Here is a 25,718-nt window from a genome sequence, read left to right as displayed (position 1 = left end):
GACACAAAGGCCAAATTCAGTCAAACCGCAAAGCACTTTACCCTTAACTAGATAATGGATTTAGGCAAACTTCACATTTTTCCCAACGATTACATAACATCAGCAGTAGCTGAAATTACTGAACAATGTATAGCAAAAAAAGTAGCACTGGTACATAAAGTTCAAGGTAAGGTGCATTAGAGTTTGACTAAATAGAGAACAGTGTGTATCAGAACCCTCAAGAGGCCCTTTGTCCCAACTCTTAACAGCTGTGTACTGTACAGGCACATTTCATGTGTTTTTATCTGTCAAAATTAATACTGTTGCTCTTCATACAGTACACAACACTGCAGTCACCACCTGCCCATTCTTTACTTAGGATTATTTTTAACAAAATGTGTCCCTTCTTAGCTGTGGTTCCATGGGGGCCCAGTGTCTGGTGAGAAGTGATCTACAGAGAGACGCAGTCGCCTGAAACATACTCGTGCTATTTTGCTGGAAGGTTCCTCACCTTACCACTCCACTGCAATCTGCCATTTCAACAGGACAGATGTGGATTACAACACTGCTGCCCGCATGGAACCGCGTAGTTTTGGCCGCCATTGGGGTGCGCAAGGCAGGTACTGAAAACCCGATGGCTAAACTCAGTCGCGCTCATTACAGTAAAGTGTGCTGGCTAGGCTGGATTGCTCGTTCAGTTAGGCACCTTATGTCAAGCAAACCGGCATAGTCTCACTTACACCTCAGATGCGTTTAAGGGCACTGATTTCCTGTCCCTTCTGTATGCAGAGACAAAATCAATTCCATCAAGTAGCGCATCTCAGAACTCCCAATCAACAGTTGGTAGGTTTCTTCAGCACAAGAGTAGCCTCAGAGAAAACACCATGTGTTTCAGTAAAGATACTTTCCAACACTGACCTGCATTACATCCTACATCATTCACCTGTGGGTCTTTCTGGAAAACCACATTTTACTGTAAAATTTCAATTACATTCTTGCATAAAAAAAATACATATTAAAAATACAGATATTAAAATAAAATGGGTGATGAAGCTAAAAGAAGTCAAAACCACCTATACCACCTATAGTCACTGATTGTGTAAAAAAAATTGTTGTGATCAATAAATACATGAAACATTTTTTGTACTGACTAAAAGTAATCTATTACACCTGACTGAATTTACAGGGCAAAGTGGTCAGAACTAAAAGAGCTGAGTGTGGCTGTTCAATCCACCCTTCTTCACAGCAAAGACGGTTGATCCAGGTCATTAAATCCTTAAACCATTATAGTTCATAATTCATAACCCCCCGCTTGTCTTTAGTGTTTCTTAAATGAGATTTGGTGTCTGTGCTTCCTCTGGTTAAATACAATGGCACATATGTATTGGCACACTACTAAGGCATAACACTTTTTGGGCTCTAATCACAATGTACATCTGGCCTTCCCAACACTTGCAGAAACAAAGCAATTTTTATGGGTTTCTGAGCCTGACTGATACCTTTAGTGCTTCTCTAATACTCAATTACAACATTCCAGGTCAAACTAGCAAGCTGCATGACTGGGTCCATAAGTGACCAGCAGGGGGCAGGCGTGAAGGAGAACTGAATACTGGGGGCAGGGGACACCAAAGATGTGCTCTGACAAGGAACAGTGCTGCGAGAACGCGGTGCACGGCCTCTACGTTAAGGCAGAGTGGGGTTAAGACTGATCAAAATCACAATTCGGGCCCGTGAAGTGCACCGAAGTGAGCGTGTTGCACTACACATACACGAGTACAAACGTCAGCATACGCACGAGTATGCGCACCACATTCACACACCAACGCACGTATACGCATACATTGTTGGTATTCACTCTAAGACACCGGACTACGACGTGTGTTGGATCGGTGATCAGCATGTAGATTGAGCAAATGGCACCAGGAAAGTAATCGGTGCTGCGCCTTCTGCTTGTTCGAGAACAGCAACAGCAGGCCTCCTTATTAAAGATCATCTTTATGAGGAGAGATGGCTCTAAATGCTGCTTCCTCTAATGGCGATGGCGTTTTGTGTGCTTCCTGGCTATCTTTTCCCACCTCCGCTGCATGCTATGTGTGGCTCTGTGTCTCACTCCATGCTCAAATTACTGCATAGGTGCTAGCAAAGCAGAGCGTCCCATCATAGGTGCAATATCTACCTCCCAGCCCTAGTCTGCTTTTGGTCCTTTCACTCCAGACGGACAGCTTCTGCCATGGGGGCGTGGCCACAGAGGGGCTCCTCTACCCTTCAGCTGGGGCCGTTATTCAGAGGCCTCGCCCCACTTCCTGGCTGTTTGTGCTACTCTGTTCGACGCAGACTCCAACCATACATGCACATCAGTGCATCACGGGTATCGCTGCTACACGCTATGTGTTCCAGCCCACAGACAGGTCGCAGGGGTCTGACCCAGACCGCCCTACAGCAGGGCGGGGCCAGCTGCACACCGATTGCCGTTGGGTTTATTGCATAAAACACTGTTGTTCGTCGAAAGCAAGTCTGCATGGTGCGACACTGGACTACAAGTGCATCATGATGCTGCCATCACTAACCTGCAAATGCTGCTGTACGCTGATCAATACTGGACTCTCCGAACCACACACATACCACCAATACGGTCCCAGGCAACAAATGGACAAAATCAAAAAATACAGAGACAGATTCGTTTCTACCAAGGATCACATAGAACAACCACAGTGTGCCATTGGAGGTCGAATGAAGACTGCAGTATATGAGTGGAAATACCAACCTGTAATGTAATATTAATATGAGCAATATTAATATTACATTCATACAGGTATGTAGGCCATATACTGGTGTAATGCATATCAACATTACATGGCTGACAATGGCAAGTATTTGCGTGAACAATGTTAAGTACATTGCAAAAGTAAATACGAGGCAGCAATCATCAAACTGCCGATCAGAGAATGGGCAATGAACCAAAATAAAATACAAATGTGCATTATATATGCATATATGCGACACGCATACACATACATAATGCAATATACATACAACACAATATGACTGGCTCCTAGCTCAGTAACCATGGTAACATGCTAGCCCCTGTCAAAAAAAATCAGGGGGTCACCAAGGTTAAGATCTCATTTTCAGTTGATTGGCCTATGTATGGAAAGCTTTGTATAATTAGTGAATAGAAAAGACTTTGCCTGGAAAGGTAGAAAGAACGTTCCATTCTCACAGCGGCGGGGTGCAGCAGCCGCTCCCCACGTTGGATGGAGGAGGACGCCCGGTTTCGCTCTCGGTCCTGCCCCGCCCTCCAGGGTTAATTCCAGATTCTGAGGAAACTGTCCCAAGAGCCGGTGCCCACGGCCATGCCGTCATCTGTTACTCCTAAGCAGCTGACGCGGTTGTCGTGACCAGCCAGAACACCTGCAATACAAAGATTTGGCCATTAGGTGGCGCCAAACCTCATATGCATTAGGTACCAAGCCTCCCTCACTGGGCAGGAAGATGCTTTTTGGATAGAATAGTCAGGGAAACACCATCAGTTTGGAACTTCATTTCCAGGCAATGACACAGAATTAGTAAGAACACAACATAGATATACTGTTGTCACATCTTATATCATTTTTGACACATAAAATTTCCTGATTTCATGTATGTAATAATGGCTTCAGAATGCAATTTCAATGACATTTAATAGCACAACTAGTCTCTGCCTGCATTCAAGTGGGAAATTTGGACCACAAAAAAAAGATCTGTAACCAAATCTGAAACAGACTCTCTCTCTCACAAATGTATAATATTGGGCACACCCGCCCCTGCCCCCTTGCTAACCTGCACGCTCTCCCTTCAACGCATCCCACACGTTGCAGTTGAAGTCGTCGTAGCCGGCCAGCAGAAGGCGGCCGCTCTTGGAGAAGGCCACCGAGGTGATGCCGCAGATGATGTTGTCGTGGGAGTACATCATGAGCTCCTGGTCTGCCCGCAGGTCGAACAGCCGGCAGGTGGCGTCGTCAGACCCGGTGGCGAAGGCGTTCCCGTTCGGAAAAAACTGGAGACAAAGGAAGAGAATGGCAGTGTAAAATCTGAACTGCTCTGCTGCCTAACGGCTCAGATGGTCTGCCTTCTATTCCACCATTTTAAAGTCGTGTTGTTCCCCAGGCCGTTCTTTAGAATAAATTCCCAGTTCTTCCCTGACTGGCTCCATTTTCTGGCTTTTCCATTCCCTCCGGAAAACACTCTGTGCTGTGCTTTAAACGATGCAACTGTCAAAATGTGCTATGACAAATACATATACAGTACTTGCAAGCAATAGCAATGAAAACACAGAAATGGACATCATAATCTGTAACCATATCAATGGTGTCACATTACCTACATTAAATTATCAGATCATTATGTACACACAGGACACAGCTCTCTGCCAGTATTGCTGCAGTGGCTGCCTGGCACTTTCTCCCCCCTCAGCTCCTGCCCCTGTCAGATAGAGGGTGTTAATGTACTCACGCAGACGGCGTTGATGTCGGACACATGCCCGGTGAAGGACTGCCGGCACATGCCGTCTCGGATGTCCCAGAGCTTGGAGGAGGCGTCGCAGGCGCCAGACACGAAGGTCCTGGAGTCAGGGCTGAGAGACAGGCTCATGACGTCACCGGTGTGGCCGGTGAACGTGGTCGCCTGCTGGCCTGTCTCGATGTCCCATAATGCACTGCGGGGAGAGGGGCGGGGAGGATGGCCGTCAGGGACGGGGAGCTGCGCTCGGAAAGCCATTATCTCGCGCTATGAAATATGGAACAGGCCCGCTGTGAGCCTGGGTATTCCCCCACCACAGGCAGAGCGCCATGCTGCCGGAGATTCCTGAAGGCACATCAGCAGCGGCTACAGCCCGCTAAGTAACGAAGGGGATTTCAATTTGTGCTTACGGATGGATGCTTCACACTACAAGCCATCCTTCTCTCACAATGTGAGGACGATTCGGGATTTTCATGTAGTCACCTTCAAAACACAATTACACTTCACAATAAACAAAGATAAACTGAAAAAAAGGGCTGGTTTGCACAGGGTTGTGCTGTGAGTACAAAGGGAACACGGCGGGCTGCAAGCTGCAAGGTCAGCATCCCCATGTAAGAGGCCCATACTCACCAGTTGGTGTCTCCAGAGCTAGTGACAATCTGGTTGTCATCCAGAAAACGACAACAAGATAAATACCCTGAAAAACAATGTAGAAAATAAGATGTTTAACATTCAGAATCACTGAAATCACTACTCTGATAAGTAACTATTAAATGACCCCCCCACCCCATATTTTACACACTCAACACACACAGGCACACACATTCACGCAGACAACAGACTTGCATGTTGTGTGCTACCACGCTGCTTCAAGCTACTATAAATCAACCTATTTTAGGCAGTGATATAAAACACCCATTTAGCTGGAAAGCAAATATATTACTGTAACTATGACTCATTCATCTGAAATTCTAATAATCCTATATCCCAGATGGGGATTGAGACCGAGGGGCAAATGGTGCACCCCTTACGGAACCTGAAGCCCCCCCTCCACGAGGGCATGGCACCTGCACCACAGCGCCCTCTGGAGACCGAGCCTCCATCCCCGCTCACCTGTGTGTCCCGGAAGCTCCCTCGTCACACGCACGTTCCCCTCCCGGGTCTTCAGGCTGTATATGGAGCAGATGTTGTCCAGGCCGCCGCAGGCCACGTAGTTCCCAGAGGGGGCGTAGGCGCAAGTCATCACCCAGGAGGACCGCAGGGGGATGGCGTGTATCTGAGGGCGACCGCAACCATTTCCGGTCAACTCAAAAACCCACACAAAGCCTCCACATTTACCATACCCGTGTAGCTGTGGTCCGGGAAGCACCGTCAGTCACTGACGGTAACAATCTCAAGAGGGAGTAAAAGAATCTGCTTCAGGGTCCCACTGTGACTTGGGTTTTTTCAGTTCTATATAGGGACAAATGGAATATTTCAAGTCGTTTTTATTCCTACAATTATCAAATTCCCATTACGCTGGGCTACTCTGAAGACCCTCTTGGCAGCTAATCCCAGATGCCAGTGACTTCTGTCTTAATACCAATTTAAGTAGCATCAGCACACCAACACTGCTTGACTTAGAAAAGGATATCAGGGTAGTAAGTTAGCAAGAAAGATGTACAAATTTTACTGTTAAAGGAAGATTAAAAAACAATTTTCACCTTGTTCGTCGTGTAGCTGTCCCAAATGATCAACTTGCCATCTTGGGAGGCACTGACGAGTAGCCTGGATGTTTAAAAGGTACACAAAAGGCATTTATTTAGAGATATCCTTCAGATGCACCACACTCTCTACTGTTCTCATACACACTGCGGAGGCTAACATCTGAAACCTGTGACAACCCGAGGCCATCAATGCTTTATAACAGTAAAACAAAGTGGGTCAGCTCAGGTCTGCCCGGACTGAACCCAGTCCATAACACCCCCCCCTTCACCATGGCTCATTGAGCAGACTGACTGAGCAAAATCCCCCCTTCATCCCAGGATTCATCCACTTCAGTTAAGCCTTTCCACATATGGGAAGCTCTCTGTATTTGCATATTTGATAACTGCACACTTTGTTTTGTTGCGCAGTGAGCAGCTGGTCCCGTTTTAATCCCACTGATTAACCGGGCTTATTCCTGTTATATGACTACTGCGGTTAAGTGGATAGCGTCACAGGGGCCAACAGCATATGCAGAACAGAGTGGACGGTAATTCTGATGAAATACTGCCGACTTGAAAGCTAATCTTGCACTCAGAGAGAAGGCCTCCCCTGTCCCGTGTCCCTTGTCCCCTTGTCCTCCTGACCCCTTGTCCCCCTGTCCACTGGGCAGGCTGGGGTCCTGGCTACTTGAAAGCTCATCTTGCATTCAGAGAGAACGCCTCCCCTGTCCCCTTTCCCCCTGTCCAGGCCGGGGCTCCATCTCGGCATCAGGCCGGAGGAAGTGCTCAGACGCCTCTCTGTAACCAGCGAGCGCGTGACAATGGAGCGCCCTGAGGCTCAAATGGCAGCCGCTGTATATACAACAAACACGAGCTGTTTGTCCCCCGTTCAGCACATCCGGAGCGCCCCTCCTATGACCCTGATCCACACAGGAGAGGAACCTGAGCGGGACTTTCCTGTGTTTAAATCCCCGCGATAACGATAACTAAATTAATCAACACTAAGCTAGAATGGATCAGGGAGTCTGATAAATATTTATTTATAACATCCCTAAAGTAAGGTAAAGTTTTTGTCTTTTTATTCATTCATTTATATGGCAGACACACAATGAAAGATGTTAACCAAATATTTTAATCAGCTGCTCATCTCCACAAAGGGACAACAAACTAATTTTCTCATGATGTCTGGTCTACAGAACATGTTTACATTTGACCTGTAATGAATCTTGCTATCCATAGTGTAATAACATCTTTGTCCATTAACATCCTCGGTGAGGCCACAGCTCTCACAGAGCCAGCCACGGGAGGCACGCAGGCACTGACCTGGAGTCAGAGCCCCAGTGCATGGCGTAGATTTTGGCTAGATGGCCTCGGAGGGTGCGTCTCGTCCTCATCTGGATCCTTCCCACAGAGTCCAGGCCGGCTGTGATCTGCCGAGCGAGCAAACGGAAAATGGCATCATTACAGCCATGCTCCCACATGGGCCGGTCACACCAAAAATCAGCCACGGTTTCAAATGAAGCCATTTGAGAGTTCATTGATAAAAAACTGCTGTGGAATGAGACTCTGTAGAGCATTTCTCAACAGCATGAAAACATATCTCTAACGTGTGGATAATGTCAAATACTTAAATGCACATGTGGTGTGCTCTCTGTGGTAGCTCCCAGCTGTGATAAGTTTCTCTCTGCATTTAACTTGCCTGGAAAAACACCTATAAGCCAGATGCAAGAGCCCAGTGTACTTACCTGAGAAAGAGTAGAATCGCTACACGCCTTCCTGGCATCCTGTGAAGATTGAGACAGCAGTTTAGCTAAATGAGCATGCGAGTTCAAGACAGTTGTTACTGTGAAGGCCCACAAAGCTTACAAATGCACACTGTCCCTATTAACTACATAAACACAGGCACGTGTTTCACACTGTTGCCGGGGAAACTAGCCGTTGATGCTGTGCATTTATTTAACCTGCCACTCAAAGGAGGTGACAGACAGTACTAAAACAATCCTAGCCGGAAAACCAAAAAAAACCCACTCAACTAAAAGAGGGGAGTTAGAGAAGCGATGCCAGTGCAACCATGTCTCCTGGTGCAGTGTGTGGACAGCTGACCTGAGGGAACGAACACTGCTAACTCCCACAGCGTCGGTGCCATGCTAGGCATACCTTACCAACTCCACCACACTTACTTCCTAACCCCACCCTGGGTATACCACTCTCACTCACTAACACCTCACCAGTCATACCACTCTTACTCTCCAACCCCACAGCAGCTACACCTTTCTTTTCACATTAAATTACTGGCATTTAGCAGACACTCTTATTCAGAGCAGCTTACATAGGTGGCAATTCTGGTAACCATTTACACAGCTGGATATGTACCGAGGCAATTCTGGGTTAAGTATCTTGCCCAAGGGTACAAGAGTGGTGCCTCAGCGGGGAATCGAACCAGCAACCTTTCGATTACAAGTCCTTTCTTTACCGCTGCGCCCCGGTGCTGCCAGATCTTGCTTACTCTGATCTGATTGCGCAGTTGCTCCGCTTCCTGCCGCAGCTGCTCCAGCTCGCTCATGGTCCCCTTCGGATGTGTTCGCGCCGCGATCCAGCTGACACCTGCGGCACAGAGAGGGGACAGGCTGACGAACATCCTGCTACACGACGCCGCGCGCGCGCTTCCTGCTCGACTGTGCCGTTTTAAGGCATGGAGGCGGCAGACTGATCAGTGTAGCACAGCCATTACTTGAAAGAATAAAACCGCTTTTCGGTTCTCCACGGACATGTTAACTTGTTTTGGTTTTCTGAGTTCTGAGTTCTAGTTTAGCAGTTTGAGTTTATATTCTACACCATACTCATTTTTTGCTATATTCTGTATCCTTTTTAATGTTACTACCCACCTCACTAATGCTATTCATTTGCTATAAAGTTAATACTGCCCAACCCTTCCCTGTAGATGCAGATACTGTGGACAAACACAAAGTCCAGTAATACACCAAAAACTAACTAAAAAAAGGATAACCACACCAATAAACATGCAGGAAACAAGAGAAACAAGCCCGGTTGGGTTCCATACATTACAATACAATACTATGTATGAATGAGAGAGAGAGACAGAGACAGATATATCTTCCTACTATTCTGTCTACCTGGTGAGCAGACAGTGAGTAGTGTCAGATCGTCACTCTGAGCAGCACGCTCCAATGAGAAGCCCCACTGAACTGTGCATTTTGAGCTGTGTGACCCTGTGGTGCCTCCGGAGCAGAGGCACGGTATGTCAGCATGTACATGTGTGCACCACAGTCCACCCGGCCTTACATCACTGCCAACATGGTGCAATATCAGCAGCAACAAAAGAAAACAAAGGGCAAAGCCCGAGGAATAGCTAAGGTCAAAGACCAGGGGATGGGTTGTAAATGAGTAAGCCCGGCTGGCTCAGTGCTTCCCAGGCTTTGGCTCAGGGTAGCATTACCATTCATCGAGTCCTTTCTCCACGAGTCCTCTGGGCTACGACTGCGGCCGCGTTATTGGGTGTCGCCCCGTCTGTATGTCCTACGTTAGGCAGGGCCTGGGGCTAAGCTCAGTTTGGAGGGAAGGGATGGCCCCTTACCGGGGCGGTAAAACTCGGACCCTGGAGCGCGCTTTTTGGCAGGAACTTCTGTCAACTTGCTCCTCTTCACCTGCTGACGTGGGCCGCCACACTGAGCCACACTGACATCAGCTGGCTGGTGATGGATAACTGCAAACTGCGCTTTTCTAGGGCAAACTGCACAGGCCCTGATCCACTCCTGAGTAAGATACGCAAATTGTATGAAATAGTGCCAGCTAGATGACACAGGAAATAACCCTGCGGTTACAAAGATAATGTCTGCACCTCTCCTATCAGTCACCACCAAATCAATTCACTGCACTGCACTGCAATCTGAGTTACAAATATAACAATTAACCATTTTCCCATTATCATTAGACTCTTAAAGAATATGAGATTTCATCATCTGAACTCCTTTCACTAACTAAAATTTAAAAAATTAGAAATACTGAGCACAAACCGAAAGAAGCAAAACTTGATGGTTTCCGTTATTCGAAATGAACAATGAAGACTAGCGTAGTCAGAGTGAACAGACCTAGGCCTTATAATGAGCTCCATGCTGACTGGCTTCCCTTTAATTACTGGTCATCATTGTTCATTTCTGTTAAAATTCAGATTCAACCACAGGAGTCCCCAAAATGCAAAACTCAGTTAGGAAAACAGCTTTTAAGACGGATTTTTATAAATCAAATACTATGACAGTCCTTATGGCTGGTGTCCCCTCCTCCTCTAAATAGTAATGTAGTAATGGAGGCTGACACATTTAGCAAAGCTGACGCCGTGCACAGAGACTGTCGTGCAGAGGCAGTGAGGAGACAGAATCGGAGGGTAGCAAGGGGACAGCGGTGACAAAGACGAGGCCTGTGCCCGCTGTCCTTTGTTTGGCGTGTAGCAGCGCCGCTTGGCACGGCCTTGCGGAGCCGAGCTTCGCCCACATCCGCCTGCCGCACCTCCCTGCGACAGCAGGTTGCACATCTTCACCCCACACAGCGAGAGGCGCACCGCCGCTGATCTGAGGTCAGGCAAGAAATTCCAACAAAAAAAGGCAGTAAAAAGTAAAACTCCGCAAGTCATCGTCCGCTGAAAGTGTCGCTGAAAGTTCACTTTATCTCCACTTTGCAACTTTGTGGGGAAAACTGCCTGCTGTTCCACATAAGCAGTACTGCATGGCCTCAAATCTCAGGACTGACCTGCTGACCTACTCTGCTGGCATCTCATAGTGAGTGGCTTATGGCACCACAGTTATTGGTCATATTTTTACTGTAGGACTACTCTTTTTGTTTAGGCCATTTATGCTATAAATTTCATAATAAATATAACTCATGCTGCCATATATCTATAATTTTGACAGTGTTTTTACATCAACAAATCCAGTTCAACTTCAACTGGAGTAACTGAAGTACAGCACCTTTGGGCACCAGTGGTGTCCCACATATGAATGACAGCCCTCAGATCTAGAGTACTGTGGTCTAACCACTACTCCACACTGTATCAAAGTAAATTCATTCGTCAATCCTCACAGGGCCCAAACTGGCACAATCCCTACAGCAGATCCTCCCTGCCGTGTTAGTACTGTTCTCAGGCTGTGACCCTACCCATCATCCCATTCTCCTAAGAGACAGCGGAAGGGGGCGCCTTTGCGAGTTGTGCTGATTTTGTTCAGTTCTGTAAAGGATTTAGAATTATGGTGCCCTTTGCTGCAAATGCTGCTATGAAAACAGGAAACAAGTAACCCCTCCCCCCCCAAACACCACCCCCAATCACCACACTGGGCAACTATCCAAGACAGTGCTCCAAGATCATGTGACTTTCAGAAAACTTCCCCTAAACCCATGCCTTAAACTGGCTAGGCCTGTCAGTTCCAAGGAATACATGAAACCTGGAAGTAATGCACAAATTCATACATATATAAGGGAAATTCAACTGTCAAACTGAACATCACTGAAACATGGTAAACCACATGGATTAAGCAGGATTAAGGGGACAAGATCAAGCCTCCATGATTACCATGAATAATCTTAATAATGGTAGCTGCCAGCAGCTACTCTTCCCATCAGAGATCCCTCCCAATGCTTGAGGAAACATGTCTTCTGCACATGGGTGAAAGGTTTCACTTCATCTGCTGTTTGGCAAATTTTCAGTAAAATGTCTGATGGAAATTTCATAGACAACAGACCCTTGAATATGGCATCAGGAGTTTTATTTCAGGTTGAAATACTGAAATATAAAAAAGGGTGTAACTACAAAGCTGCTGCCTCCATCTTCTAAACATCTCTTGCAAATAATCAACTGAATAAATTGGACTGCTTAAGTCCATTCACATTTAAAAGTACCCACCCATGGTTATCTTAATCTGACATTGTCTTCCCTTTTATTGTAGAGATTTAGGGCAATGAACTGGGTCACTTTGAGAATCAGGCTAGTGTAACTTCCTCTTAATGTTGGTAAAATAGAACAGATCAAGATGTTTCTCCAAGGAAAAGAAAAAAGCACTCACCCATTACCACAGTTTTTAAAAAAAAATACCATTCTTAATTTGACTGGTATTTTCATATCATTTGCTTACTCTCCCCCGATAAATTAAAACAGCCCAAAGTTGAAATTCAGCTGGACACCTGGTCCTGGAATTGGGGATCACAATATCATTAGAGGGGGCTATGGATCCACACCACGCATAATTTGTGACATGATTCCTACAGATTCCAGCAGTGACGCGTCTTAAACTGGTTGTCAAAAGTTTATTTATGAATGGGTATCTTTCACAAAAAAGCTAAGGTTATTGTCAGTGACCAAATGCTACCTATGCATTTGCATGAAAAGTAGTACAAAAAAACCTCCTCCCCTCCTGTACTTCTTAATATTATAGCTACACAGGGACTAGTTGAACCTAACCCTTACCCTGCAGCCACACTTTCTTTACATTTGTAAATGTTAAAAACACCCTGGTTTTCATGAGGCATTTATGTCTACCTAGCTGAAACTAAGCCACCCTGTACAGGATATTGTGTAGATATGAGCAAGTGTGAACTTGTTTGATTCATGACTACTCCAATTGTCTGCAACTCCACCAAAGAATTTCCATATCAGCCAAAAATGAATCCAACTGAATTCTCAGACTACACGCAGCGCATAAAAATGGATTTAAGTGTCTACAGTGCAACAAGTGCTTTGTCACCACTAGTCCATCATTTATTCAGAAAGCGTACGGATCACAGAATCCATCTGCTGTAACATTTGCATCTGAGGAAGCCTGGCTGTTTTTGAGTGCGCAGGTTTTCTTGATTTAACAATATATGACATCACAGCAGGAAGTATTGGACGCTTTTATTTCACACATTTTAGCATGAGCAGGCTTATCACACTTCTCACTCATTTCCTGGATACCATTTATATTTCCTTCTTACAAAGAAAAAAAAAAAAAAAAAAACTTCTTTTCATTGCCGATTATGTATATTCAACAGGTATTGCGTATCAGGCCAAACCAAGTTTATGCAAAGAAAACAAGCACGGCAATCGTGTTTTAATGGCTGTCTTGCATGTCATAAGACGGTGATGACATAAACAGGCAGAAACAGGCCCAAAGTCTCCAAACATCCTGTGGGGTTGGCACACACCGATGAGGAAAGAAACACCGCGTCCGCAGCTGCATTGCAGTGCTATTCCCAGAAACGCAGTTCATCAGGTGTGTGTCAGGAATTTCAGAATTTCACCAGTGATCAAAAACATGCCTGAATCCAGGCCTGTGAAGAAACAAGGCCTAAACATCCTTTCAATACGCTGGAGCCCGGCTGTGTCTTTCAGCTCTGTGCTTACTTACTCTTCAAGTAGTCAGTTCAGGAATCAACCCCTTAGCATTGTTACTCCTCGCTTAATGACTAAAACTTGGAATTTCTAACTTTGTTACTGTGAGTATCCCTTTGTCGTTATTTTACTACAGATACTACATTTTACTATCTATATTATCAGCATTACAACTGCAACCAATAACTGCATGTCTTGAATGCAGGAAAAAAGCCCGGCCATTCATATGTTATAAGAAACATGTCCCACGACAATATTCTTTTCTAGGTGTCATACAAGAGGGGTGGTTTAATCTAAGCACACTGATTTAGGGAGTGTTACTTCTTCCTAACTTACACAACGTGTCTCTTACACTCAAAAAATGAATCATCAGTTATGCTACACAAGAATCAAGAAAGTAAGTTGAGGCAAAACACACTTGGCTCAAATATTTCTCCAAGTCTCCAGCACTGAAATGTTTAAGGAGATGATTGTTGTTTGTAGGCTGATTTGTAATCAGAGAACAAAGGCAGGCCAGAATCCATTTAAGAACCCTTTCCATGGCAAAGGTGCCCATTCCAGAGGGCTTCGGTGCACTGGGATTAGTCTGCTCCCAAGCACTCTAACACTTTATTCATGCAAGTACTACCTTAACTCTCCCAAATACTAATTTAAAGTGAGCTGGTCAATGTGACAGGATCCAGACCTCCAGGGTCAAGACTGGGAGCTCCTAAAGGTTTGAACCAGCAGGCATACTGTACACTCAGGCTGCCAACAGGGTATTTACAGGTTTTTGCTGTTTGCCTTAGTTACTTAAGTACAGCAACTCTCAGACTGGGCATCTGAAACAGTCATCAACCAAACGCTGGTCAAGAGGCAGCCCACCTCAGAAACCTTCAGGACCGTGGACAGCTTGAAAAGGCAACCCTGTTTCAAAGAATTATACAATGATATAAATCCATAAGTCCCTCCCTTTATATTGTAAAATACTGGGGACCTTGAACATATCAGCATTCATGTACAGCATCAGAAGAAATTACCAGAAGTGATGAAATGTGAAAACAAATACCTCTGCTCAATCAACAAGGTCTTCAACAATGGCCTACATTTAAATGAATTCTTAGCCCCACCCATCTAAAGCTGGTGGATCTCTTCAGCTGCTGGAGAAGCTAGTTCACACAGAAACAAAATTATTTGAGCTGTACAAATGACACCATATGACAGCATCATAGTGACAGGTATTCAGTTCTGATTCAGCCCTGCAGTGACCATGTACTGTAACAGTCAGCATTTATGTATACGGTATCCTAAAATGCTGCATTTCAATTTTGCTCAAGCTCACATAAAGTAGGCACTATTATCAAAGATAAAAATTAAAAACCGGTGTGGTAGAAGTTGTTTGAATGAACTTAGACCTTTACCGTGCCATGTTCAAAAATCCAGTTATAGTAGATTTAACACTGATAATACTGCATTACTGTTAACACTACATACGCTACTTACAAGTATACAACTTTAAAATCAAGTCGATTCATTTTTCAGTTAGGTTACCAGTAACGCCAACATCCCAACGGCAGTCATAATGTCTTGTTCTTTAATGTCAAGCTACAGTCGTTCAAAAATCCCAAAATTGCGTGGCCACAAAAAATCCCGAAATCACTGAAGCTAGTAACAGATTTAGGTAAATCTTAAGTGAGAAACAAGTTGCCCAACAAGATCTTAGTGTTGCTTGTGGCGATTAATGTAGGCGTCGACACTAAGGCAGTAACTCCAGGCATATCTTCAGCTATAACAAGTTCAGTAGGCTACTTGTACATGTGTGCGTACCTGCTTTCTGCAGCTAGGGTTGCCAAAGATTGCAAAATGCTCACCTGCACACCTGAAACTTACTGATAGAGGGACCTAACGGCTAACCAGTGCGTGTCGCGGACTAACATGGACATAATACATACCTATGACCAAAAAATACAGATTCCATCGGAAATTATTAAGCAACAATTTGACCAACAATTTTAACGAATGGCAAATTAGCTACTTAACATTAGCTAGTCAGCTAGCCACCATACAGAAGCAGAGAACGACGTGCTAGGCTAATTAGGCTAGCTAGTTTAGCGCCATGACTGTCTCCCTGCTTCTCCTAAGAAGCTAGCCACATGTAAGTGGCTAAAGAAAAGAAAAGATTGTGTCTTAGTTAACACTGTTAACCATCAAGCTACACAGCCACCAATCATATTGAAAAAATAACTGTAAATCTAGTATTTAACTCGAGTAGACGCAGAAACACCTGTGGCTGACTAGCAAGCACGGCGACTGTCTTTACCCAAGACAAAATCGTCAACATCTGACTCCTTAGCCATCTAACTGGCTCATTATTACGCTCCCTATCCTTGTAATAAAAGCAGATAATGACGAAAACTACACTAGAATATCGATAGGCAAGTTATCTAACTGGCTACCCTTCTACTACACACAAGTCGTTAAGTAGCTAGCTTGCTTGCTAGCTATCTAGCCAGCTATATTACCTGCACTAGGTTTTCGTCAGTGCCTTAAAGATCTTCCGATCCGTACTTTAAATATCCGTCTTCAGGTTCCTCATATGGTTTCCGTGAAAATTAATTTTTACAAGAACTTCGGGTAATTTTGTCAACTGGAATTCGGAAATTTTAAGGCCGAGGCAACTAACTCAAACGGGATTTGAGTCTTTGCTCTGCAATCACCACACCCATACAGACACTGGGAACATGGCAACAGTTGACACGAGGGGCGCACAAATAGAGATAATTTTTTAGGGAATTCTTATTTCCTCATAGCACCAGATAAAGATTCATTTTGAGGGGTAAAAATACTACTGAAGTCATTACTTCATACATATCACATTCAATTAATATGTACCAAGACAAAAAAAACCATTAACCCTACAATCGTTTTTTTCTGTCCCATGCGTGAAAATGGTATTGTCTCTTAGTTGCCTCAACAAAATGAAAGTAGGATGGGGAAAACAGGAAATGTGTTTTAGCATAGTTGTGTAAAAATATAACTTCGCTGAGCGGAGGTCTGTGAGCCGTAGTGTATAAGTGTTTATTAATTTTTTCTGATTGTTACTATGGGACAGTTGTGAAAATGAATACATTTATATGACATACTATCACCCCTTTTAGCAATGGAATATCCCCAGCAGTGAAACTATTTAAAGGGGAATCGTAGCTTCGTTCAATTAAACTGGAGGTGCTTTTGTAAACGGGAGTAATTAACAGGGTATAGTGTAAAATATGTTTGCGTTGCTCCAACTGAATTGTGTGCCCTGCGAATATTTGCGATTGATTCTTAATAACTTGGACTTTTCACATAATCAACCCTATCACAATTAAGATGCTTGTAAGGTGCCATACTTTATTATAGCCTACACAAATCATCTAAATGATAAATAACGATTTTATGCATGCTGCAACAGCAGATTATCAACATTAGCTTTGCTTAAATCTCCTTTAAGGAAATAACATTTAATAAAGGTGTGCCAAGACTGTGACAGTATTTCGTTTTTGTCATCAACTGTTTATTGTTTAAACTTACATTTTGCCATTTTCAAACTGCAGTTGAATTTATACATTTAAATCCTGCCACAAATATTAAAATGTTCAATTATTGTTTCCAGTCTTTCCCTTAAACCTATTTAGGAATTCACAATATTTCAATAAATCAATACCAGATTTTACTCAAGCACCCTTTTATTTTCAATTTTTGTCCTGTCACAAACAAAATCATAATTTACTAGAAATACAGAGTAGTTTATTATGTGTCCAGGACATCCTTCATTTTGAGCCACTGTCATTTTGTGACAGTGACGACTGACTCCCCAGAAGGATTCAGCTGTTGACAGGAGGGGGTGGGGGGTAACATTAATTAACATTAGGCCTTGCAGACCCTCAGGGGAGGTTGCAGTTCATGAATTAAAAATAACCTAGACCTGCCAAAACACACTGCCATCTCGAAGCGACCCACTTCTTAATCTAAAACATTAATGAAAGTACAGCACCTTCAAAGCCAGACCATGCATTTCAGTTTCAAGCACAGAATACTAGGTCTTCTTGCAGTTGCAGTTTCCTTTTTCGTGACAGATTTAATTGTTTTTTTTTTGTTGTTTTTTTTTAAAACTTGGTTCACATGATTTTTTAAAACTATTTCATTTTATTGTTCAGTCCAACTCACTTTGACATAACTGTGAGTAAAATGCGCTGTTAGAAATTCAATCCCAGTTCTATTCCTTGCTTATATAACATTTAGTCCTTTAGGTTACAAAAATGATAAAATGTGTTTTAAAAAGTCTTGCTTAAATTTATCACTCAAAGGTGGGATGAAGTGTACTGCAGATAGATTCAACACAGATCTTAATTTCTCTTACTGTTTTTTTTTCCAATAAATCTGGGTCACAGTCTTAGCAAAAGCAATAGACAGAAGCTTTTGGTCCTGATTAGCTTTAAAAGGATGAAGTCAGTACTTAAAGTAGGAATAGCTAAAACAGTCCTCTTTTGTTTATGTACATTTTCCCCTGAAGAAATTGGGCGGTGGGGGGGGGTAAAGATGAAAGTGGTTTAGCCTTGGGTTTACTTTTCTGTGGGAAAGATGAATTGTAATTCATCAGTAATTCCCAAAGGAGATTCACCACCTTGCACCTCATTTCTTACTACACACATTACTGGGATAAAAAATGCAATAACTTCACCACAGACTCATTGCCATCATAAAAACACAATAAGGGAGATGATGTATTATTGACAAGGCTAGAACAAAAACTATAATACAGCAAAGGTCACATAGGATCAGATTTGAGTGCTCAATGCCTAGAGGGGAATAATATTCAGATTTCATTGTTGAACGATGTCAATCCCAGCCATCTGGTAGAAAAATAAATGTGCTGAAACACTTTACTTCTAGACAGACATAAACAGTATACAGGGCCAGTAGGTAGAATGCTGTATGCTCAGAAAAATGTCAGCTCCAAATACATCTCAGAAATACCCAGCAATCAACATAAACTGTGTGTATGTGTGTGTGTGTGTGCGTGTGCATGTGTGGGTGCAGCTGTGTGAGTGTGTGTGTCTGCATGTGCATGTATGGATGCATATGTGTGTGTGTGTGTGTGTGTGTGTGTGTATGTGTGTGCATGTATGGATGCATATGTGTGTGTGTGTTATTGTAAATACTTTTAGGAATTGCTGCAAAGATTAAAGATCAGGCATATCACCAATGTTATGAAATAATCTTCACTTAATCAACTGTACAAATGGTTTCGCATATTTTGCACATTTTAGAATTTTCCAGTTAAAATAGTTTAATTCAGTTTCACATCATGATGAAACATTAATAGTTCAGTATACACACCATGAAAACCCATGAAGATGCCTCATTACTCCTCAAACTTGGACAGATAGAACACTGCATCCTCGTTACACAGACACTGGTTACATAAAGACAAATGTCATTTTTCCATTCGCCCCATTTAACCATAGCTCCATGGCCCCAGCTGACACAGGTCTGTCTAGAAAAATATACAGACTCCACTGCATTATCTGTAGGTGCAGTTACCTCTAGGAGGACGTTAAATCCATTTTCCACCTGTCCTCTCTCTCATGGGTGAATAGCTAGCAACCAATGCAACTGCCTACAAGCAAAGCTAAAAAGCAAAAACCTAGACACTCACTAAGCAACTACCAACAACTTGTATCTGGGCCATAGGAGTGGCTTCATAGTGTGTGAGTCTCTCTGTGCATCATTAACCTGCAAGAGTCACTTCATTGCCAATGTGTCCCAGTTCTGAAAGAAAAGGAGCCCTTCAACAGCCCTCCAACAATGAAGCAGCACACGGACCACCCCTGCAGAGACTCTCCTGAGTAATGCATGAGGCTATACTGGGAGGCAACTTTAAACTGGCCATGTGATGAAATAACAAAGTCACTTCATGAAAGCCCTGTGACGTCAATGCCTAAATCTATGTGGCCCCCTGCAGCACTTGCCACAGTGCAGGCTGGAGGGTTTATACGTTTGTGCTTTACCAAGGCCCAGCCACACTGTGCAGTCATGGGGGGCGGATATTCTCGTGCAGATCCGTATGTTGAAAACCTGCGATTTTGCTGGGGATTTTATGTAAAGGTTATAGGTCTGTACATTTATACATTTATTCATTTGGCAGACACTTTTATCCAAAGAGACTTACAAGTGAGGCAGAGTACAACACAAGCAAAAAGCCATATAAGGAGTCAACAACATTAGAACCGCTGCGTGACCAGGTTTCAATAGTTTCAATGTGCAAATATATTGTATAAGCATATCCTCTTTGAGTTTTCACAATGGGGGATTACACCGGGATTGCAAAATGACTAGTCAACACACAAGATTCTTTCTATGCTACTATATATGTAGTACACTGTAGGCATCATCTGTCTTTTACTCCATCCTTTCAACTATTCCCCAACTCTACCCTACCCCTCCCTCAGTAAAACATTCAAATATGAACTTGCTGGAGAACCTAGTTACCTTGTTATATTACCTTGTTATGTTACCTTGGCAACAACAAATTGCTCTGCTTGGTGGAACAAGTGATGGAGAGTTAGTTGCAGTCAAATCAAAGCTGTCTCATTCAGCATAAAGAATAAGGGTTTACACCATGTACAATACAGTACAATAATGAGTTATCAGCAGCAGACACACACAGGCGCACACATTCATATCGTATTAGTTAACTACTAATCTGAAAATGTGAGTACTAAAAATAATTTCTCAAAAGATGCCAACAAAAGCAGTAATAGCCTTTCCTATCTTAACTTACCAAAGCAAAGATGATTTCTTTCTCGTATTAGACTCTTTTTACTGCAATATATAATCCAATTGACTCAAAGTACACCATTCCAGTATGTTAGACCACAATGCAGATCTGCCTTTAATTTTATACCTGTAGAACTTTAGTCCTGCCCTTGACTAAGACTGGTTCTCTGTCAGGTTGCCTGACTATTTTACATTGTAGATTTGATATTGAATCTTATGGTTACACTCAGTGTATTCATGTATAAAAGGCATTACCATAACCTGTAAAACTGTGTCAAGGACAAGCCAGCTACACAGCACAATAATCTGGTGGACATAATAATACAATACATGGTAGGTTACACAATCATGATTAAGAGCCAATGTCCAATTCAGAACAAGCACAGTGAACTACATTTCTACATCAATAATACTGTGCAGACTACTTCTCATTCTTGTAATAGCAAAGTGGTACACGTTTAAGAGCCATGTGAGAACAGCCACTGGCACTAAGGTTAGTGATGAGAGCTCTCCAATAAGACCCTGAACATAACCAGTAAGAAGGAGATAGAACTTCCCGCTGAAGTGTTTTTTTTTTTTTTTTTTTATGAATGTCACTACACATCACATCACATTTTATTCTGCATCTTGCATTACATTGTTCCAAAATAATACAAAAAATGTAACATGAGACACTATACTATGAATTGATGGTTAGGTATCATCTTTAGAATTTTAGAATATGGAAGTCTAACATCAAATCATATCTTGAAAAGCAAGCCTTAATTTCACAATAAACTGAAAAAAGTAAATAAATATGGAAAAAAGGAAAAAAAAATATTTTTGTCAGGAATGTTCTGTACATCCATAGTGCCTTTCTGTGATCAATCACCTCTCAACAAAAAAGCACACAGGAGAAGAAGATCACTCCAGTGTAAAAAAAAAAAAATAGCACATCAGTGGCTCGGTTTCTAAAAAAAGACACAGCAGAGCCTATAAATAGCCTCGCAGCTCAAAGCAGGTAGTTTCCCTCCATGCATCTCCATTGTCTTGCTTCCTGGCAGATAACCTTTCTGTACATATTCTACACTGGAATATGCCTTGGGAGGACAAAGCACACTTTCCACTTCTCTGTCACACATCATTAAAGAGATTAAGAGACTAGAGATTGAGACCTTAGAGTGACAGAGAGCAGTACTCACAGTTTATCCCTTTTTCTGACAACAGCCAAAATGAAGTGGTGATCTGATCTGAGCCTTCTGAAATCATTTTCACATTCATCACCTTTCATCCTGTGCATTGTGCAGCATACCACCATACTCACATAGAGAAACACAGGAGTGCATGCTCGCTACACACTGTTGATGTATGATTAATACATCATAAATGGTTAATACTCAGAGAGAAAGTGTATAGTGCGGCAAAACTTCTTGAACTGCTAATCAAAAGGTATATTCAAAACCAGACAAGGAGTCATTGACTTTACCTGGTAAAGTAAATAAACACCACTATTACTGATTCAAGGATTATTTTCACTCACATTTTATCTCTCATATTTCCATCATCAACTAAACCACATTCACTGACTCCAGACTTCAAAGACTTCAGTCACAATTTTTCACTGTATCATCCTTTGTTGACACTATAGTAGTCAATAGTGCTTCATGTGTCTAACACCACATCTCAAGACCTGGTGAGACAATTACATGCTGACACATTAAGCAAATGTTGAGGTATGGGTAAATATTTTGAACAATATTCTCCATACAGATATTAAGTGATCAAAGATGATCAGCAAGATTACTAGAATCATATCTTTTTTTTTTTTTTTTCGTGTCTCTTTCAGAATATATCACACAGGCGATAATTCATATTTTATTATTAATATGTCAGCTTGATATTTAATCAATTGCAGGAGAAAAACACAAATGTGCACACAATTAAAACTGATAGGGAAATATCAGCATTGTCTTATCCACCGGGCATATCTCTAGGGGTGGTTGCCTGTTGCTAGGGCAACCTGCGTAAATGGCAACTGACGTCAAGAAGGTAGGAAAAACTATGGAGAGCAACTGCTGCTATACATAATGGATACTGTAATTCACAAAACTCTAACGTGAGTCTTAATGTGGCTTAAAATATCCAAGACTCTCCAACCTCTCCCTTCAGACTCCCTGTGACCCACACAGGGATAGAGAGTTCAAACTAGCTGAAATTAGTTGGATGAGTGCCCCAGTTATTGTTTCAGAGGGCTCCACAACAGCTCCTGAGCATTCATATGAACACCTTTTCCCCATCAGATTACTTCCCTTCCCACTTTAGAATCATACTATTTCATGCCCTGAATAGAAAAAAAATACAATTGTATTATTTATATTTGTCAAAATAAATCAAAGTCCTAAAATGTCTATAGAGAAAAAGACAATCACTCTCTTCCATACATAACTACCCAAAATGTATTGTTCACATAAAAATGAACACTGAAAAATATAAGATTTATTTCTTTTTTTCTGAATGCTCCGACTCATTTTCTTGGACTTTCCGTCAGCATTTAAAAACCCAGCCACACAGTGTCTATGAGTGTTACTCAAGGTAAGAATGCACTGTATAACATGGGGGAAACTACTGTTCCTGTGTGTGCTTGCATTCCACTCTTGAAGATTTCAGATTAATTTTAATTGGAAGCATTGGCTGTGTTCTATCCAGGCCGGGCTTCTTTCTCAACTGAATGCCTTTATTGGCCCGTGAAAGAGACACTGTCACTGTCATTGCTGAAGTGTCACCATAAGGACAATGATAATGTCGTTCACACTCTGTGCAAAGCACACACTCGAGGGTGACACTAATAATATCTTTCTGCCCTCCATAGGAGATATACCTTATTTCTAACATGTGGAGAATACAGATTGTGTTGATGTCTGCTGGGAGATATCTAGCCACATGAAAAATGATCCTATATTTGCAAAAGTTGCATGTACTACATAATAAACTACATCTAATAGCTTTGAGAACTAAAAGCGGAAAATGTTTGAGTAGACATTATACTTGTGGTGGGACCAACCGATTACAGCTATGGACAAACAAAAAATAAAAAATGAATATGGAATCGTTACTTATATTTAGCATTAAAACAGGCTTGACATCCAAGTCATGACACTGTGAGATGAAACTTTAAACAAAACAGGCAAGTTTTGACAACTGTTCAGATGTGTGAGATGAACCCACCTGGAAACAGCTTACTTATTCACATTCCGTAAATCGCATAATATAACACCTTGTTTTTACACCAGTTCAGGCAGAATTCCCGACAACACTTATGAAATGCCCCCAAAGAGTGTTCACAAAAATCCAGTTGTAAATCATTCTGTCATAAACACAAGATCTGTCGCCTTGGAGATGCAGTTCTAACAGATGCTCCACTACAGCCTGGAGCATTGTTTACTGTATAAGGTAGTTGCTAAAAGGAACCTTGCAGTACAACTTGAAAATGAAAGTTTACTACAGCTTCAAGTGTTGTTTTTCATAAAGCCTTGGAATGGCAGTTCAGACAGGTGCTGTACTGCAACCACAGAGAGTTTCTAATGGCTATTTGTTGTCAACCTTATTAAACTGATGTTAACTACCTAATGCTTATTATGCATGTAATGGATATCAACATTGTGTATTGCTCTTGTACGGTGTTACCACAATATAATATTAAAAACAAAACTGTACGATAAAAGTCAAAATAGTATGCACATTTCAGGAGTATCATAAGGCTACAATAATTCTAATGAACATGTACAATTGATAAATATGGCACTGTCCATTTTTATAGTCCAATTTACAAATATGGAGAGAGAATGAGAGGAAAATGGCACTAGTTTTCTATTTAGTCTTCTTCTCTCATTTACTTTTGGATTCAGATGAGGACAAAATGCTTAATAACTCAGCACAACATCATGGGCAAAGTGCAGATATAAGTATGTCTAACCAAACAGTTTTCCGAGGTTTTATTTTCTCAGAGAATCGTCTCCAGGTGCCTTTAGAATTCACAAGCATAAGACTGTCTCATGCATCCCAATCACTTGTACATTTGTAAGGGAGAAGTCAGCAACAACAGTAATTTCATTTCAAACTACAAACTATGCTCTGATCACTGCATGTAACAAAACAGTACCTGTGGAACTCAAGCTTGTTCAGTCTGAAAATGCTTGATAACTCGTAGTAACACTTGGTTGCCCATGCACATGGCCACAGTAAAGCTTTTTTACCATACTGTGATGGAAACTGAATTAGGCAGTTTAGCCTAAACTGAATTAGGTTAATACCTGTTGTAATACACAGATATGGGGACATATTGTACATAATATATATTCTAATAAGCAAGGATTAAACACAGAACTGCCACACATAAATGAAGACTAACCTCACCTCAGTGGTGATATGTTCCTGAGCAAATAAGAGTCTTCCCAGTGGATTCCTGTGTGGTTGCAGTGCAAGCCAACAGTGTGTACATTCAGTTCTTCCTCTGTGCACAGTGTGGGTGGAGATGCTGCAAAGTGGAGCTGTAATAATCCAACAGACAGCTGATCCACAACAAGGCAGTGGGGCGGAGGTGGGAGATGTGGGTGGGGGGGTGGGCGGGTGGAAGAGGGGGCAGTAATTCTCTTAAAGGAGCAGCATTATTGGATAGCTTTGTGCCCTTAAGGCCAGATTCATTTTAAGCACAGTCCAGGCCATATCACTCTGGTTTTATAGTAATTTTGCATTTTGCTATATCCACTGATCATTGTTGCTATTGCATGGCCCTGGACAATGTGTACTAATTAGTGCTGACATAAATAAACCTTAAATTTAAGGATTCAAACAAAATATAGTAAAATTATATGAGTAGGTAAAATCCATGCAAGTCAACGTTGTTTTATGCAAATGCATCTTATGTGTTTCAAGAGATGTTAATATTAATATGACTTGACGTCTTCAGAATATATTCCTCCTTCCATCTTTAAATTGTTTGCAAAAGAGCCTCCATATACTGCCACGAGAAATTAGTTTCTTTTCCAACAACAACCTATCTAGTTACACTAACTGAATCTGCAACGATTATCCAGTTACATTATTTGAAATATGAAACAAATGTCAACTTTATTTAACAATATTAAACGTTATGTGCTGCACACAAAAGAATGCATGACACGTGCATAGCCCTGACATTGTTAATTCTTCGTCAATATTTACCCCTCGTTTAAAAATATTGCCCGTTTCCGCTTATGGATTTATTCCATATTTTCACTTTTGAAGTACAGCACCGAAGTCTGAAATTCTCAGCAGGACAGGGACGCCTACATTACATAGACGGGAGGTGGAAACAACGTTGTGCTGTTTTTCGATTGGCTTCACTGCATCAGAGTGTCTGGAGTGAC

General features: G+C 42.3%; 1 protein-coding gene across 2 annotated transcripts; it reads right to left on the bottom strand.

The window, feature by feature from the left end:
- Nucleotides 1-152: 152 nt before the first annotated feature.
- Nucleotides 153-24,796, bottom strand: LOC118795375 (guanine nucleotide-binding protein subunit beta-4-like). 2 transcript variants are annotated; one of them, XM_036553825.1, is made up of 10 exons: nucleotides 24,727-24,796; nucleotides 8,668-8,765; nucleotides 7,907-7,945; nucleotides 7,485-7,591; nucleotides 6,180-6,243; nucleotides 5,590-5,752; nucleotides 5,107-5,173; nucleotides 4,471-4,672; nucleotides 3,799-4,015; nucleotides 153-3,390 (listed from the first exon to the last, which is right to left on the bottom strand). In XM_036553825.1, the coding sequence occupies exons 2-10, from the start codon at nucleotides 8,722-8,724 to the stop codon at nucleotides 3,284-3,286; spliced, it is 1,023 nt and encodes a 340-aa protein (XP_036409718.1). In that variant the 5' UTR covers nucleotides 8,725-8,765; nucleotides 24,727-24,796; the 3' UTR covers nucleotides 153-3,283. The 2 variants fall into 2 exon arrangements, with proteins under 2 accessions (XP_036409718.1, XP_036409717.1); XM_036553824.1 differs by lacking the exon at nucleotides 24,727-24,796 and adding an exon at nucleotides 16,038-16,227.
- Between the last annotated feature and the right edge of the window lie 922 nt (nucleotides 24,797-25,718).

This window comes from Megalops cyprinoides, chromosome 20, assembly GCF_013368585.1.
Source record: "Megalops cyprinoides isolate fMegCyp1 chromosome 20, fMegCyp1.pri, whole genome shotgun sequence".
In the NCBI taxonomy this organism is placed as follows: domain Eukaryota; kingdom Metazoa; phylum Chordata; class Actinopteri; order Elopiformes; family Megalopidae; genus Megalops; species Megalops cyprinoides.
Note: the sequence above shows the minus strand (reverse complement) of the source record. Positions and strands in the feature narration are given on the sequence as shown.